The sequence below is a fragment of the Aspergillus novofumigatus genome (assembly GCF_002847465.1).
Source record: "Aspergillus novofumigatus IBT 16806 chromosome Unknown P174scaffold_9, whole genome shotgun sequence".
NCBI classification, from domain to species: domain Eukaryota; kingdom Fungi; phylum Ascomycota; class Eurotiomycetes; order Eurotiales; family Aspergillaceae; genus Aspergillus; species Aspergillus novofumigatus.
In genome coordinates, this window is record NW_020194282.1 from 407,636 (window position 1) to 425,316 (window position 17,681).

General features: G+C 46.2%; 5 protein-coding genes across 5 annotated transcripts; 4 read left to right on the plus strand and 1 right to left on the minus strand.

The window, feature by feature from the left end:
• Positions 1–1,078: 1,078 nt before the first annotated feature.
• P174DRAFT_396344 (tyrosine-protein phosphatase) lies at positions 1,079–2,176 on the minus strand. The gene is made up of 2 exons (XM_024823735.1): positions 1,584–2,176; positions 1,079–1,512 (listed from the first exon to the last, which is right to left on the minus strand). Exons 1-2 carry the CDS (start codon positions 2,131–2,133, stop codon positions 1,178–1,180), a joined length of 885 nt encoding a protein of 294 aa, XP_024678238.1. The 5' UTR covers positions 2,134–2,176; the 3' UTR covers positions 1,079–1,177.
• A 4,791-nt stretch (positions 2,177–6,967) lies between these two features.
• P174DRAFT_498095 (Aldo/keto reductase) lies at positions 6,968–8,420 on the plus strand (the record flags this gene model as incomplete). Its single annotated transcript, XM_024830904.1, has 5 exons — positions 6,968–7,408; positions 7,473–7,551; positions 7,612–7,917; positions 7,939–8,132; positions 8,166–8,420. Exons 1-5 carry the CDS (start codon positions 7,307–7,309, stop codon positions 8,418–8,420), a joined length of 936 nt encoding a protein of 311 aa, XP_024678239.1. The 5' UTR covers positions 6,968–7,306.
• A 1,067-nt stretch (positions 8,421–9,487) lies between these two features.
• Positions 9,488–9,953, plus strand: P174DRAFT_507321 (uncharacterized protein; the record flags this gene model as incomplete). The annotated part of the gene is made up of 2 exons (XM_024831371.1): positions 9,488–9,526; positions 9,612–9,953. The coding sequence occupies exons 1-2, from the start codon at positions 9,521–9,523 to the stop codon at positions 9,951–9,953; spliced, it is 348 nt and encodes a 115-aa protein (XP_024678240.1). The 5' UTR covers positions 9,488–9,520.
• Positions 9,954–11,582: 1,629 nt separating this feature from the next.
• On the plus strand, positions 11,583–12,684 carry P174DRAFT_445557 (uncharacterized protein). The gene has a single exon (XM_024828369.1). It carries the CDS (start codon positions 11,744–11,746, stop codon positions 12,542–12,544), a length of 801 nt encoding a protein of 266 aa, XP_024678241.1. The 5' UTR covers positions 11,583–11,743; the 3' UTR covers positions 12,545–12,684.
• Positions 12,685–13,127: 443 nt separating this feature from the next.
• P174DRAFT_445559 (uncharacterized protein) lies at positions 13,128–13,803 on the plus strand. Its single transcript, XM_024828370.1, has one exon. It carries the CDS (start codon positions 13,324–13,326, stop codon positions 13,516–13,518), a length of 195 nt encoding a protein of 64 aa, XP_024678242.1. The 5' UTR covers positions 13,128–13,323; the 3' UTR covers positions 13,519–13,803.
• Positions 13,804–17,681: the final 3,878 nt, after the last annotated feature.

Here is a 17,681-nt window from a genome sequence, read left to right on the forward strand (position 1 = left end):
CTAGAAGAGTACGTCAGGCAGATTGAGATCAGCCCGGCTAGCCTCGCTGCGGATTCGCTGTACACGACGGTTGTCTTCAATGACATACTCAAGCCATGTATGCTTTGATCTCTACGGAATTAACTATGCATCTCGAATGCTCAACTACCTGTAGGGTCAACAGCTGCAGCTGGTGCCGACCCTTCATTGTCGATATCAGCTGACGAAGAAGTACATGTATGACTCCAACTTGGATTTACAGACGGCTGACTTGATTCTACCACAGGCTCTCGAAAGAGATGGGAGGCATTGCATAATAACAAAGATGGGGGTTGGTGTGGAAAGCGTTCATATCTATCCGTACTCAGACCCGTGGTGGACTCCCTTCCGTCCGAGGTTGAAGCAAGGAAGTCGTTATGGGGGCGCGATTAAAGGAACTTCGGGAACCCAGACACTGGTTTGACCTGGTATAATTTTAATGCATAATCATCTGTTCTTGAAGATTTGCAAGCGATGTATATTGCATATAGCGCATATATGATTTTCTATGTTGGAACTGATCATGGATCAATAACTAGCACCCGCGATTGAGACCATATATATAATTGTAGTTTCCTCCTTCACGCTTGCAACAATTCCGATCATCCCGCTGTCGTTAATCACTTGCAACCTGAGGACTTTCGTAAACTGTGCAGTATAAATTGCCGGACACATCCCTTGCTATACGGTAACTCTAATAGACGGATTTGTGGCCAGAAATTTGGATGTTGTCAAGGTCGCCGGTCATTATTGTTATCGTGACTGGGTTGGTTAGGCAGTAGACTGTTCAGGTGGGACACATGTGCAGTCTTCAGGCTGGAGAAGACACCTGATGGCCAGTCTTCTAAATCAAACATAAATAAGCAAAATCTTGCGTCAGATACCAAGGAGTCTTTCCTTGGGCAGTAAAGGATCCTAGAGTCCAATGATGTTACTGTCCTGACAGTTGTATCTGCAGTGTCTAACAGGAAGAAGCCTCTTGATTCTCATTGCTAAAATGCCGACTTCATACATTATGCAGTTGAAGGCGAAAAAAATATACTGCACGATACAGCTAGATGGCAGGCATTCACAACCGTATTGCTCGAATCTATTTACTCCAGAGTGCAGAGTATACAGCAAACCTCTACCACGAGAGCTGAAGTAGATAATAACCACTTCATGATTTCCCTCTCAACACAACCCGAACAGCCTCGACATCAGCCTTGCTCATACCAATCACATCCATCGCAAACCTCTCCATTCCGCCATATTTCACCTGGACAGCCTCCAGAAACGCCATCATGTACGAAGCCTTAATAGCACTAAAATCCTTGAAACCTGCTGCCCCGGGAGCGCACTCAGGCCATGCCTGTTGCAATGTGCGCAAAAGAAACTCTTTCTCTGTCTCAATGCCGACTCTCGTCAGGGCGTAGTCCCGCGCAATAAGTTCGTTCGGAACACCTGCAAGGCCCAGCAACAGTGCCGAAGTAACGCTGGTACGGTCTTTACCGGCTAAAATTGTGCGAGTGCTAATCAGTAACGTCTTGCGTACTGGTGGGGCCAAGTGACCTGGTTCGACATACCATGGCAATGAAAAAGTATAGCTTTCTTCTCCCCTGCAGATCCAGCGTTCAATTCGTCGCGGATATAGGTTAGTAGACCCTTGAAGATTGGTACATGGGACTCCAGGATATATAAATACATATCCCTATATGCATCGCTGCCGTTATTGGCGGTAAAGTCGCTCAGGTTGACTGGTGGGGGTGTTCCTATCTGGGGCTGCCAGAAAAGCTTGACCTGCTCTTGTAATTGTGGAGGGGGAAAAAGCAATCTTTCCTTATGACTTCGAAGATCGAAAATGGCACCCAGCGATAACTCTGACAAAAGCTGGGATTTTCCGACTTCTGTGACATTGCTAAGGAGTCCAGAGCGGTAGACCAGGCCGGGCTGGATTCCCGGGTGGCCGCTATGACCTAAATCGCGGATATTGAACACCCCTTCAACAATCCGGAACGGTGGCTTGCTAAGAACGCGAGCGAGAGCATCCGATGGAATAGGCTGGTCGATCTCAAGGTCTATAAAATCTTCCAGCTCAAGATCGGGAGCAACGGGGCTCGCGGTGATGGTGCCCATGTTTTGATGACTAGGTATATTTACTGGCCCACTGCTAGGAATGATGCTCGGCTGAATTCAGTCAATATCACCATTTGTCTCTGCAGAGAGAATGGTGACTTCTATAAGAACCATGATTGATGACTCATGGCTCCTTAAATGTCAGTTTCAAACCACATCACCACGTCAGGATGTCTTAGCCAAGGCTTCATCTCGTATCCGTCAACCTATAGGATCATTGAGGGGCCAGGGTCTTTGACGATGCTATTTATGGTGCTATCGGAATTCGGCACGCTCAGTTCCTCAGATCTGTTGGAGGAGTATAGACCTCATAGAATGCCCCGGATTTAACCAAGTGCCGCTCAACTGGTGGACCAGGGGTGAAGCAAGAACGAGATGTGCAGGCTACGGGCCTAAGGTCACCTTGGAAGAAATCCACGCTCTAAAAGAGGGGATCAGCCCATTCCGCAAACGGAACATCTTCCTGAAGCGACGGGTAAAAGAAGACCCCTTGTTGAATAATCGTGAAGGGACGTTCGTGTCGAATTCTCCAGCCCTGGCACTTGTAGCCTTTTGGCGGGTGGGAAAATGTCTCGACCACGACGACACAGGGCCAACCATTCCTGTAGAAGCTGTAACGTTTGTTATAGTCTCCTGCCAAATCGGACCAACAGCTGACAACAAGCTTGCGTAGGAGTACGCGGCAGATCCACTCGAGTTTTCCTTCTCTGTCTCCAGCTTGCCCAATCGCCGGCAAAGTTTAGCTTCAGATTGCGACCTCCTAGATACGAGAATAGCAGAATGAACGATCGGGATCTTAGAATATAGGACATCGGGTAAACGACGGAGTGCCTTCTTAAATCATGTTCAAATCATAATTCGGTTTTGGATTTCGCGAGACAAGGGCCAGGAGGAATAGCCTAATAGGACAACGCAAATTGGCAGCGTGTTGTGCAAAAGTACTTAAGCCGAAAATCAGCTGGACTGGATTTCTGCTGACTGACTCTGCCTATTATTGAGCATGTGAAAGAAGTTGGGCTGGGTCGAGCTGGGACCTAGTTTTTGGTCCCCTAGGACCTTCTTTGTTGTAACACACACTTGAATTATAGTTGTACTCTCTCTCTTCACTGAGATCTAGGTTAAGCTATTTTTTTCCAGATGCTACAACTATGCGGCCAGACTGGGATAAACACTGTATGACCCTGGCGAGAAAACTAGCCTCTGCTCTTGTCGTAGACTTTCCGGATCAACATATATTTTCAACCCCATGCTCTCCTTGCCCAAGTAGTAAACTCTGAAAACGACATAACTTTTTCTTGAAGCTTTGAGTAATACTTACCATTTAGAGAGGGTCTCCATGGTTCGCAGAGAGCTGAATATGGCAATCAAAGAACTGAAGTGCAATAAAGATCTTCTCAAGGGAAGATATCTTGCAGAGCTGAAAGAAATACAGGCTAAGCAGGCCGCTTTAGATACAAGGGAACAAGATGCGAAAAACGCTATGGCTGATGGTGACTTGCAATGTCTGAATGACATTGATAAAAGCCTTGACAAAGTTTTCCAATTTTCTAAATCCCGTTGGACCTGTTGAGGAAGGAGGTAAGGGAGAAAGGCCAGTAGAGTACCCATATATATCGGATTTGGAAGATGAATTCCTTGGGACTGTGGTAGCTGTCAACAATTCTGACTGTCAGTCGAGGCAGCAGCCTTGATGTTAGACTTCCGTTGCATTATTATCCGTGGTATTTATGATTACTCTGATTCACATAAGAACAAGTAGGATGGTGTGGAAAGCTTTCATATCTATCCGCACTCTCTTCGTTCACTCGCAGGCCCTACATGCGGTAGGTTTTAGACTGTGCTGGCGATGCTCTGGCCGGAACGTGTCATTGAAGATTGGAAAAGAGACGTCTCGGGACGAGGAGACATTGAGCACTGTGCCAACCGAATCACACTACCCCCTGATGCACATGCATACTGGGTGAGATGCCTCTTCGCGTTGAAGCCAGTTGCTCTCCGCCAGGATAAGAAATGCCTTGAGCTCGAGTTTCACTGGCTACGTCCGGTCTCTCGATCTGACACAGTCCTTCTAACCATCCCTTCCAGAGTCCCTGGATGGCAGTGATGACAATGCTGGTCTCTTTGACTCCAACGTAAATAGCAGGATTTTGTCAGGTCATAAGATATGGCTGGAAACGGATGACCCAGTCAATCGGCCCCTTCCAACTGCTAGAATTAAGCTCAAAAAAAAAAAAAAAAAAAAAAAAGGCTAAAGATGAGCTGATTTTATCAAGAGTGATTGCATCAAGTATCTATCCACAGATGTAAATTCCTTTGACTAGTTACATATCAGATGAGGAGTATGGTGTTTTATTTTGGCTATTAAACATATCTATCACTATCCTCGTCTCATCCTCGGCCTCCAATTCTGACTGGAGGAAGTGAGGTTCCCACATCAGATCAGAGCTGAGAATCCTCATTAGATCTGAATGACAGATTGTTCTTTCTAGTCTAGCACTGACCTACTTAGCTGTTCAGTATCACGATTACTTCTGCAATTGTGTCTCTACTCCTTCCTGAGTACGCTAGGGATCGAAGAGATTGCTGGAACTCTTATGGCACCCCTATCTCCTACAGGACGAGCAACAACGAATACTCGAGACTAGGGAGAGACTTAGTCACCTTTCAGACGTGCTTGCCGCGTCTAATCAATTTGAAAACCTATTCGACTACAGTTCGTCGAAGGGATGAGGGGGCCCATCCATTGATTTGCTGGCCGTGTTTAGTGGACTGGAAAGGACCCCTCTCCGAACCGTTTCAAGTCCAGCATTCACGCAACGATCTAAGCTAAGAGTAATGGCATCACTATTCGTACCTTCCAAGTTTCAGGACATTATTCAAGGGTGTTGGTATCTAACTCTGAGTTTCCAAGCTAAGTGCGATGAGATTCACTAGGAAACTCTTCACGTATCTTACCGATGGGGGAATAATATGGGTAGCAGACAAGACCATTATTGACAAACCAAATAGACGAAACTGATGAGACAATCTTGGGCAATCCCGACCTTAGGGAGCTTTGAAACTGGAAAGATCGAAAACGAGAGGACGCAGACCGATAAAGCATCTGTTAGTCAGCCAAAATTAGACCAACCTAGTAAACTAAACAGAACAATATGCTTATACCAAATCCCACTGGGAGAAAAGATCCCAATTATTGAACTATTATACCCTTTACCAGATTTGGAAGCATACGTGTTCTACTCAGCACTGCAACCTTTGGCAGAATGTTCGAAATCCTTCGTTTAATCGATTCGATTACCTTCAACCTACGCCTATCGAAGATATATAGGAAGTAGATAGTCTTTCGTTTAGAAGAATCGGACTTTCATTGGATTTCGATCTGCCATATAAATTGCTAGTGATTCCGAAACTGCACTAGCGTACCTTAGTTCAACACCAATCCATTCAGGGGGATCTCGAATCAAATCGTCAGTAACAAGATTCCATATGACTGGAGGTGGGTCAATCCAAGCTAACCTGCATGAACTTCAGGAACCATGTCTGTTTTGCAGTTGGGTTCCACGTTAGAAGGCCGGCGATCGGCGGTCCCATTGCAGTCCGCCTTTGCCGTCCGCAAACGATGCCGTGATCCGCATTTGCGGACTCGAGATGGCTATTGCGGCCACCTGCTTACAGGTGTGGGATATCATAGCCCGGCGATAATCATTCATGGAGCTTTTCGAATTCTCCGAGGTAGAAACCGTTGCGTGATTGGTCGCGTCCATCGATTCTAATGTAATGGAGATAGACGTTGGGGTAGGATAAAGGCTTAATCCTCGAGAATTCCTTCGATCGGCCAGCGTGAAAAGGGGGAAAAATCGAGTGGCGAATAGCTCGAGTTCGTCTTTATTTGAAGCAAAAAGAGGACGGATGTGAGCAATCTGACCCAAGCACGTCTACCCCTGACTTATGGCCAATGTGGCAGGCGTACACTCCCGTGACTTTTCGTGGTTACAGGACACGCGTAGGTGGCGTCCGGTGACGTATGGGCGTGTTGCTGTTCAAATTAACTCGTACAGTAACCCAATCAACCACCGAACCCCGCAACTGGCCTTGACCGTTGGGGGAAAGATAGGCCAGGTCTGCCGGTGACATGAATAATTTGTCAGATAGTTAAAACCTTACTTGCCCAGCCACATGCAGCAGCCTATGGTCGCGAAAAAAGTCTTGAGAAACAAATCAAATCATACCACCGAACTGCCGCTTCGCCACGGAAATCATTTGGTCCTTGAAGCCATCTAATCATCAATCCCATTAATAATATATGAATATGTGAGTATATGGCTATTTGCTAGGCCAATTTTCGTATTGTATGTCCAATCGTCCAGCAGCCATTGCAGCGTGGTGAAGCGCGCTGATGAGGCACGGGTGTAGGCTCATCAACCTGCTCATCAACCTGCTGAATGCGGTCACGACCTTCCTGTACAGATAAGAAAAGGACATATCCCAGAGAAGCACTCTTCCTTACCTTCTTCAATTTCCGCTCATTTTCAGCCCGTAGAGCCTTTATACCTTGTCGAAGAAGAAGAAGATTCATTGCCATCCGTGCAGCCTTTTCAAAATAATAAATATGAGAGATTGTGCTACTAGAAAGCTTCCTTTTCTTGCCGGCTTCTCTTATGCTGCGAACTTTGTGATCGAGTTGGTGAGGATTTTGATGTATTTAAAAAGCAGATGAGATCGATCCTTTGATAAGAACAGGTGATCACTTCCTGTAGGTTCATATTTCTCTCCATTAAGCTCCTGAGTAAACTTGTCTTCTGATCCGGACAAGGGACTGTGTCATCCGAGCGGTCTTCATTTGAGGTTGGTCAGCTCGCTTTCGGGCTATAGCCTGATTAGCGGGCAGAAGCTGCCTCTCAAGCATGGCTTTCAATGCTGCTTGATGACCCTAAGGCTTGAAAAAATTCTTTCTTGTTTTCTGTAGTCTATGCGCCAGATGAAGTGTAGCATTGATAAGCGTCTAAGCTGAATGGGAGTCAATTTGTCGGCGTAGGAAACTTTAATAGAATTTGTTTCAGTTTCCCCCAATCGCACCGGTTTGGCAAGAAATAAGTTTACACCTCTGTCAACGGCCTCCTGTTGGACACTTCCTTTCGGAGACATCAAAATTCCCTCGCTGGGTTTTGGTGCGATGGGTCTGAGCTTCGGCTTAGATACTAACCTTAGCCTTGAGGAAGCCGAACCGGTCCTGCTGAAGGCAATTGAGCTTGGGTGCGCATTTTGGGACACTGCTGTATGTTGAAAGATGATAACTGAAGACCGATCACATCCGCAGAATTGACCTCTTGAGGATGCAGGTTGTCTATCAAGCTGGAGTAAATGAGAAGCTTCTGGGAGACTTTATCAGAAAGCATAACGTTCGTGACAAGATATTCAGTGAGTTCGAGCGCCTTTTATTTAAGTTGAATACCTTTGGCTGAACATCGTCACCGGCAGTCGCTTCGAAATGCGGATTCAACTGCATCGGAGGTGATGGCTCGGTCACCAACTCTGCTTCGCATATCAAGGAGTGTATTGAAGGCACTATTGAGAGACTCAGATTCACTCCTGACCTGTACTATCTCCACCGGATTGATCCTAGTAGGTCTGATCGCAACCTTGTTCGTGTTCATGTTGGTAATTTTTACACTCCTCTCACGGAGTCAATTCCCGCACTAAATGAGATCTGCAAGGCAGGCAGAACGAAGTACATCGGGCTTTCAGAATGCTCGGCTGCCACGCTTCTGTTTATTTTGCAACTATGTACTAACACGCCGCCAACAGTCGTCAAGATCGATGCCGTTCAAGCCGAGTACTCAGCCTTCGAGACACTGCACGAGACTGATGGCTTGATCGATACGGCCAAAGAGCTTGGTGTAGCCTATGTCGCCTATAGCCCATTGGGGCATGGCTGGCTTGTTGACAATTTTGATTTCAACTCCCCCGAAGACTTCGCACCTGATGACTTCCACCGCAAGGTTCCGAAATTCTAAGGCGAAAACTTTTACAAGAATCGAGCAATTGTGAAAGAAATCCAGAAAATTGCTGCTCGCAAGGGTTGCAAGATTAGTCAAATCGCACTTGCCTGGGTTGCTTCTCAGGGACTGATTCCTATTGCGGGTACTACCAAAGCTAGTCGCTTGGAGGAGAACTGGGCTATTGTGTTGACGGAGGAGGATAAGCGGGAAATGCGAAATATTATTGACGCTGCTAAGCGTCATGGTAACAGATATGCTCCTGCTCAGCAAGCTATGGTTGGCCATTAGAATAATGCGTCGACCTGAGGTAGTTAATCACTAGGAGTTGTACGAATTCCCATATTTTAGAAGACCTAACTGGCACACTTTCGTATGGCACACAAAATACTTCAATTCTTGCTTAGTTATATCATCATGACCAATCAAAATGCTGGAGTATCGTGCTTCCACCTCGGCCGCCATGTCAGCCAAGCTTGCCATACCAAAACAGCCCCAACAGAGGCATATCCGGCACTCAGAAAAAAGCATTACGTATCTATGTATCTGAGGCACACCCTAAACTTACTCTGAGAGCATACACTGTGCGGTTTTCATCTAAATTTGGACGCCATATTAACCGTGTGACCGTGTCGAAGATCCTTCTATCTAAATACAAGTATCTTGATACTGGTTTTGCTGGCCAGAACAAGCGCCCTTTAGCATCTCGGTGGCCTCTATTAGACGAGGCCCTACATATCTGGCGGCAGCGTCACGAGGAAGCTGGCTTTCCTATAACAAGTCCATTGATTCAAAGTAAAGCCGTCAAACATTTGAGGAAAAATCCCAGAGTAAAGACCCTCGACCCGCCGTTTTTCTCTGATGGGCGGCTTTCCCGGTTCAAACAGCGCCATTCGATCCGATAACATACCTCCTACGGCGAATCTGCTCCGGTCCCGATCTCGATATATACCGAGATGGAAGCTACTCGGGCTACCTGTGACCAATTCAGCCAAACGATGTCTATAATATGGATAAAACAGGTCTATTCTGGCGCCGAATGCCAAATGAGGGTCTAGCGAGCAAGAGTAGTTCTTGATATAAGAAGGATAAGATCAGGATTACTTGCAGTGACAACCAACGCTACTGGTTCAGATCGAATGCCGCTGCACAGCATCCATCGTCCATTTCCAGTCGTGCAGATTCGATTAGGGTTTCGAGTCGGAACCATGCATTAGCTTCGAAAATCCGGCGTTAACGACGGCCTTAAATTCCGGCCTGGTTCGGAGAAAAATCGGTGAATTGGTAACGAGCTCGCCCTATATGGTTTAACGAGGGACAAGAACCCAAAACATAACTTCATCGCTTGTCTTTTCATTCATACACTCTATCCCTCAAAAGCTCCAGGCTCAATGAAAGTAAGCTTGAGCCCATATATATCAACAGCCAATTCACTCCTCATGTTTGGCCCCAAAACTAGCGACCCTACTAATTTACCAACAGGAAGTCAACAAAATGTCCGCCACATTAACGGTCCTGTATCCCAATGAAGCCGGAGCTACGTATGACCTCCAGTACTATAAGGACGTGCACATGCCCCTGATGCAGAAACATTGGACCAAGTACGGCCTTAAGAGGTGGACTATCCCAAAGTTTCTATCCAACGTTGACGGGTCGCCGCTCCCGTTTATCTTTTATGCAGTGGTTGAGCTGGAAAGTGCCGAACAGCTGGCGAAAGCCCTCGCTGATGCCGCGGGTGAGGAGATGGCAAATGATGTCAAGAATTACACCAGCATCAAACCCATCCTGCTTGTCGGCGAGCATCTGGCCGATGTTCAGGTTTAGTTGTAGCGAATAGATTTTCCTAGAGACAAGCCTATTTCTAGAACATAACTGTGATAATGGAGAACTATTAATGGCGATGTTAGAGGGAATGAGCCGGCTGTAAAACTCACAACAGAGAGCGATGATTTCCAGATTGTAAAATCTGCCAAATTTGGTTTCGACAGATGCTCGCCCAGAGCACCAAAAGCGGCTAACATACAGTATCCATTGTGGTATTGGCCGGCTTCTAGGGTGATCTCATGCTGCGTGCTGATGGCTGAGTATAAGTGTTAATAAATATGTAGCTATCAATAGCTGTGGAGTAGTCATGACAATAGCTGCTGTATGTCCCCTGTTAGTTACCATTATATTACCCAACGCGGTGACCTGAATAGACAGACATAGATTTCCATGGGCATTCACTTGAGTGTTACGAGGCTAGATACTTCTTTTAGATTGTGGCCACAATGTTATGCAGGTCTTAAATCTCCAGGGTGTGGTTGCACCGGAGCTTAATGTATCATATTTAAGATGCCATGGTACCCTACAGAGGTGTGGTGCAGAACTCATTCTCATTAGCTGCTAGCCATCTTAGCATTGTAAAATGAGGTTTTACTGTAATGGGAGTAGTTTTATTGGGGTTGCCTCATGTGCCCATCATCGCCTCATGTGATATCTACACTGGAGGGCTTCTTCTCTCCTCTAACTGCCTCACAAGAGTCAGTTGCTTGCCTCTAGTGACAGCTCATCATCTCTCTCGCAGTCAAGCCTCGATTTGTCCCTCCCACTTTCCCTCTGTATATAGAATCCACTGCAATACAGAGCATTGCCTCCCTACAAGGGAGCGCGGACGGGCCCTATCTGACACTATGGTCTAATGCGTTCTGTATAAGACTGCAGCGAGAGCCAAACTATACTCTTCTTGTCCCTTTCGACTGGGTGAGGTCTCACAATAAAATCAGATCTAACCTCTCACGATACCCCACTTTGGGCTTGTTTTCTGGCCAGACCTGGAACTTTTATCCGAGGTGGGATGAAAAAAATGTTGATTTAGCAGGTAACTAATATTAGCTAATGTAATTCCCTGCTGACCGGAACACCCCAAAACACATACTAAATGTGATTTCTCAGATTATGATATATCAACAATGAAGAGTAATTCTAGTTTGATTTTTAATAGTGTCTAATTTCATAGCACTCAAAATAGTATAGCATAGCTGATATGTTCAGAAAATGGTTATTTACTTATATTGCCAAAACTACGCTGCGATCGAGCGACATGGAATTATATACCCACTTTAACACGCCCCAAAATATTTCTTGACCTAACAGAAATGTATTGTGGGATATGATAGATAGACACTAGGATACTCTAAGACTATATAATAAATCCTTTGTTTTTGAGAGAAGTTATAAGAAATCGTCTTGAGTGTGATGTTTGGGGTGTTCCACATGGCTGGGTGTTCCGGTTGGCAGGGAACTATGTTATCCCCGAATCTCCCTTAGTAAACGCTATGGAGATAGACCACGTAAAACTCCGGTATCTCCAAGCCCACGGAGTGCTGCATAGTACAGGATGGGCTTTTCTAAACTTATATAATGTATGCCCTGCTGGGCTTCATGATGTCCACCCTTTAAAGTCTTCCATTTCCATTGGCTCTCCTTTTTCAGTTCCTGTTCAACCCCAATGCAGCCCTTTCAACTTACACTTTCGAACGATGGTGTTGTGGCGGGTGTACATTCTATCCCTCCGCCATCGACGCGAAGTGCCAATCATGTGCCCCTAATTGTCGGCCTGCACGGCGGATGCTATGACAGCCAATATTTCGACGCTACACCGAGATATTCTGCGTCCTCGGCGAGCATCCCTTGGGGTACCCTTCATATCCATCGACCGTCCTTCCTACGGCGGGACTACCTCTATACTGCCGATACCAGATGGTTCCGACTTCAACCATGAGACTGGTGTATGGTTGCATCGCTACATCCTTCCTAGACTATGGGCCGAATTTGGCGCTCCAAACAAATGCAACTCGATTGTCCTCCTCTGTCACAGCCTGGGTGTCATGGGAGGCATCATTGCCGCATCATTGCATGCACGGGACGACGAGCCGTTGTACCCCCTCGGCGGTCTGATTGCTAGTGGAATGGGCAACACGCAATCCTCATTCATGAGAATGACCCCTCCTAGTTTTCAGGCTGTAGACGAGGACCATGTACTGTTGCCTCCGAGCATTAAAGACACCATCATGTTCAAGCCGGGAACGGTGGATGCAGAGGTGCTGGAGCAGAGTGGACGTCTCAACTCAAAGGCCCCGATAGCAGAGACAGGCCTGTTCACAGCTGTATGGCTTCCAGTTTGGAAAGAGAAATGGGCGGCCCACATCACAGTGCCAGTCATGTTTTCTCTCGTGGAGGATGATCCTTTCTTTGTGGCTGATAACACAGAAATAGAGACCTGTGTGAAGGCATTCAAGAGGAGTTCCCGTGTTGATGGAAGCTTGGTCAGTGGAGCCCCGCATTGTATGGAACTGAGTCACTGGTCACAAGGGTGGTATGCCCGGTGTTTTGGATTCGCGCTGGAATGTGCTGCCGGCCTCCATGAACCGTAATAAAGATTTTAGGGAAGATTAGTCAATTAGCGACGTTCCTTGCTTGCAGAACTTGGACAGTAGGACCTTGACAGCAGCCTTTGAATCATCGACCAAGGCCCGGTAGCGTTTGGCTGGACGGGACAAAAGGCAATTGAGTGGTTTGACCATAGGAGTTGCCTAAAATAAATCCTACAGTGGCACGTCAAATGTTTGAATTCAATGTATTTACCGCTAGCCTGATTAGGGATCCGGATAGATTCTCAACAACTAGCAGTCATAATAGTCCTATAAGCGATATTATGATGCTTTTTAAGAAGCGTATAATGATTCTATCCAATACTTTAGAGCCTAAATATGTATAATTGCATCTACAGTGATTACTTTTAGTAAAGCGCTACGATAATGTTAATTTGGAGAGGGTATCTTAAGACTTAAATTGCGGCAGTATAGCAACATCTACTTTAGCGTACATATATTGTTTCCTACTGATATCTAGCACATACGACCATAGGGTGTGGAAAGCAGGGCTTCCCGTCCGCTCAGCCGTACTTAAGCCACACGCCGGCCGGTTAGTAGTTGGGTGGGTGACCACCAGCGAATCCCGGCTGTTGTATGTTTTTTATCTTCTATTCTTTTCTCTTTTTCCCCCACAAATTATGTTGTCCGCGACTACAAATCTCCTCAGAACACAGATCCGGACCTCAAATTTCTCCACTTTGCAGAGTGTAATTCCTCTTGCAAGAAACACCATACACTCCTCACTCCGACTCTTTGCGCAGAAATATCAGGTTCAAAGAATGACCTCATCAGACCGATCAACAAGTACCCATGAAAAAGCATTAGTAGCGCTGGCAAGATTATCTAGACGCGATCCACCTCGGCATCCATCTAAGCGCACCCCTGACAAGGAATCTCATGATAATCTTGCTGACCGCGTTGAGAAAGCTCTAAAAGAAGCTGGCTTGCGCACCTGTGGCTCCCCTATTTATTGATGCACCTATCAAAATGATTCTGACTGGGCTGAATTTCTAGATCGGTACCAATGGCATATCTCTGACATGCTTAAATACTATAATGCTCTAGATATGCTTGATAGCCTTCAGACTACTGCCTTCGAGGACTGAGCCCTTTTTGAAGGTGCGAGACGGTGACAATCCGTGAGCATTTCCAGAAATGGGCAATGACTACTATTTAGGAAGAGTTAGGCGGCTTACCTGATCTGATTTAGTACTCAAACGTTGAAGCGGCGCGTTATTGGTTCTATCTTTTTGTTGATGAAGAGTCATTGCAAAGTGTTCTTCAGGCACCTATTAATGACTGCATTAATAAAGATGCATTCGTGAATATGCTGTACGGTTGGTGAAACCCTAAGTCTATTGAAGATCTCAACCAGGAAGATCTTGAAGACGTAGATAACCCAGAGGACCTACTTAATGATGGTTATGATCCTGTCAAAGGGTGTACTATGGAGGATGTTAGGTAGATGAAGGCTGCTTTATGTGACATGGGCTAGAAGGGTTTAAAAAAATAGGCAAGGATGGTGAGTAGGAAAGATTATATGAGTGTCCTTAAGAGATGTGTTATAATATCTCAAATTCCCATGCTTAGCAATAGAGCCTTGACTATATTAAGAAATGAAAAGAATCAAGAGTATACATATGTAGCAGATGCCAGATTAGCCAGCAGTACCAGGTCTCTGGTAGGAAAAGGCAGCAAACCACTACCTATGGCAGGTAAAAGAGTTCCTGAAGTGCCTGCTCCTGCTAGTCCATTTTAGAGCTATCTTAGGCTACTAAGCTACTCAGCCTGCGCCATAGTATCCCTAATGGCCGCCACTGCAATATTTTCAGTAAGCATGGGCTCATGAGCACAGTCATGACTATCCTATTGACTTGAGGGCGGAGCAAATGGAAGCCTTGCGTGGGGTACACTACACAAATCCCTGGTGTTGTAATATTCACCTTTTTAACTAATATAATGATATGCTTTTAATCTTCTACTTTCTTATTTTTTTCTCTCCAGCATGACTCTTAATATGCTAGACTTATACAGTAAAACTAGCATCTTAAATATTAAGATATAGAAGCTTGTTGTATCAAGAGTGCTCCTCATGACATATTCTAAAGCGACCATGGTTTCCTTTGCTCAGAGTAGAGCCAGAAACTGGTTGTTGTCTGCATGCGGTAATGAACAGGAAAGCAGATCTGCTGCCTTTTAGTCTGATGAGATCACCTCCAACGCAGGCCACCAGTAGCTGATATATTGAGACTACTGCCTGTACTGCATCCGCGGCAGCCAGGGTAACATTTTGCTGGGTTGGACATTTAACTTCGCCTGCATGCGTCATGAGTTGGCAACTGAGATATAATAGTAATGCAATACTCTATGGGTGGTTAGGGTAGATGTTCAATCTTTTCATTGCACCCACAACAATTTCAAAGTTCCTTCCCAAGTCAATCCAGACCGCACCGACAATAACTTCAATATATGTGGCAAGGCAGTGGGTAGACGGAGGGCCGCTACGCTGATGCGATGGATCTGGTTGAATAGATTTATCAATGTGCTTTCGTTTGACCTGGCGTGCCATTCCCCTGTTATACGCGTCAATCTGGAGTTGAGAAGTCCCATCCAACGGTTTCTATCAGTGTCGAATCTCATGTTCCTGGAACATACCATACTGCAGCGCTTGTCGCTTCTATACCCCGAATCGATGAGCACCAACGCCTCAGGTTTATCTCTTAGTAAAGCTAGGCGCGTGTTTCGAACATGTCGCATCTCAACAGGTGACCGTCATTATAAAACTCTATAGTGATCATCGTCACCCTTGGCCATTTTCATGGACGGTATATTATTATTATCATCACCCTGGAATTCCCATTCATCTTTTTCCGAGACGAGTTGGGACAAGGCTCTGAGGCACGCTCCGGAGTTTGACTGCATTGACCAACCATCCTGTCTTCTGGTCCACAGTGTGACTGCTGCCGCGCTACGTGCGCCTCGAAGCTGCTTCCATCTGTGTATGCTATGTGGGTGTCCATTCACCTGCGAGTTGTCATGGGGTTCGGGCTCGTTCAATTGTGTCTGCGATTAGGGTTTTTAGGAGCCCCGCCAATGGGGCGCCGCGTATGGCTCCCGAATCTCCCAGACGTCCTGGTGCTCTCAGGCCGTGCCTTTGTTCCACCGCTGCTGTGCTTCCAAAGGCTTCCACCCATTGCGCACGAGTTGGTGTGAGTCTCATGCTCAGTTTATACCTTGGATGATGGCAACCTAGGAGCCGATTTTGTCCAACCGGGAACTGCGAGAGATCGCGGTTGGTTAGCAGATGTGTTTCCTCTCTGACATCGATCGCATCAACGAGGACTTTATGACTTTACAACCATCAAGATGAACACCTCCGGGTTTCAAACCAACACCAGCCAACCAGTTAGTGAAGGCGTAGTATCGTCCGAACAGGTGGCTGCCATGCGTACCCCTCTTTGACTGGTGTTAGATTCCTTGTTAGACCAAAGAAACCATGCTTGAGGCGAAGAGTTGCTAGCCTACCCTCCTACGATTCCATTGCGCACGAGAACGCTAATTGCAAAAGTTCCATCTTTACCACGATGAAAGCCACGCTATGCTTGACCTAGAATAGAAGACAAGCATGGGCACGCTGTATGCGTTTGTCCACAGTATAAACAAGGAAGTCAGTCAGGGGCTTCTAAGGGGCGTTCCATCCTTTCTGCTCGGCCCGCAGCGAGCAAGGGAGGCAGCCTGCTGGTGAAGGGGTCCTTCTGGATGGTATGCTGGGCCGCAGATCGTGGAATCTGAAGGGACTTGCTAATTTGATGATATCCTTGCCTTCAAAGGCTCAAATCTTGAATAATTCCACGGCAATAAGGACTTAGCTCATCTCCACCCCTCCTGTTCGAATCTTTTTCTAAGAGGCGCGCTTGTATTGTTCCATAGCTTGAGAACAATACAGGGTCGAAAAACGCGTTATGCGGGAGACATGACTGGGTATGGAAACTTGTAGGACTGACTCTGTATGTACAACGATCCCTTGCTATGTACTCACGTGTGTAAAAGCATTGATGAGCCGGTATTTTTAGTTTTGCTGGAGTCAAACTGATGACAAGATTTTCCCTCTTCATCTTCCGAACCTTTGCCATGTTAGGTAATGCTTGTTCTATCTGTATACACCCAACTATCATACATTTTTCTCCAAGCATATCTGGGGGCTCAGCTGACGGGGCAGTTATAGCGAGACAGATAAGGCAACTCCTAGTTCTCACTATGTGAGTATTACGTAGAACCGTTCTACCAATTATTGGAGAACGTTTTATTACTATGATGATGGGTACTGTATAGCCACCTTAGACGGCGCACAAGTATCACTCATTCTAGTGAGAGTAAGACTACATACGCGTATGTACTGGATACCAATATCTACTGCTTTCATGCAATCTCCGCAGATTACTCATTCTTCGCACACCATCCCCAGACCGGCTGGGGGGAGCCCCGGTGGAGGGGGGAAGGGGGGACCACCGTCGCGTTCATATGAGTCAGGTAAGATATAGAGGCATATTCCAGCTATATAAAACTGAAAGGGCTAATATTGACTTGCCATTTCCGTTCGCTGTCGCCATGGCAATGTTGCGTCCTACTCAAGGTCGCTCCCTGAGTGCGGAATTGACCCAGCCTGCCACGGCAATGAAGCCCGGCTGGGAGGCTATGAGTACATAAGCACAGATGTGATCAGCAGGATTTCAATGCACGTCAGCGTGCAAAATAGTGTATTTCTAGACAGGCTTAAGAAAAGGATAATCCGGTTGAACCGTATGATAATTGAAGTGATTCAGTAGCCGGATTTGCCCCCTATCTAACGTGTGCCTCCCTCCAAGGTTCCTTGCAATATACTCAACCTTTTAAGAATGCAACATAGATATCGTAAGCCTTTCCCGTGTGATATCGATCTACAAAAGAGTATGAGAAAGGGCCAGTCAGACAAAAGTATATCTGTATATGTGCCATTGCAGCATACCCGATCCCTTACTGCTACCTGAGGAATCCGTTAAGGATGTCCGGTGCAATCTTCTCTCACCATTGCCATCTAGCCGGCTCATTGCTTGTACAGTGGCTGGGATCAACGTTACACCACTGATCACTACGTCCA

Coding starts and splice junctions, on each gene's coding strand:
- P174DRAFT_445559 (XM_024828370.1), top strand. CDS start 13,324: ATGACCTCATCAGACCGATCAACAAGTACCCATGAAAAAGCATTAGTA.
- P174DRAFT_396344 (XM_024823735.1), bottom strand. CDS start 2,133: ATGGGCACCATCACCGCGAGCCCCGTTGCTCCCGATCTTGAGCTGGAA. Junction 1,513..1,583: donor TATACTTTTTCATTGCCATG/GTATGTCGAACC, acceptor GCACAATTTTAG/CCGGTAAAGACCGTACCAGC.
- P174DRAFT_445557 (XM_024828369.1), top strand. CDS start 11,744: ATGACAGCCAATATTTCGACGCTACACCGAGATATTCTGCGTCCTCGG.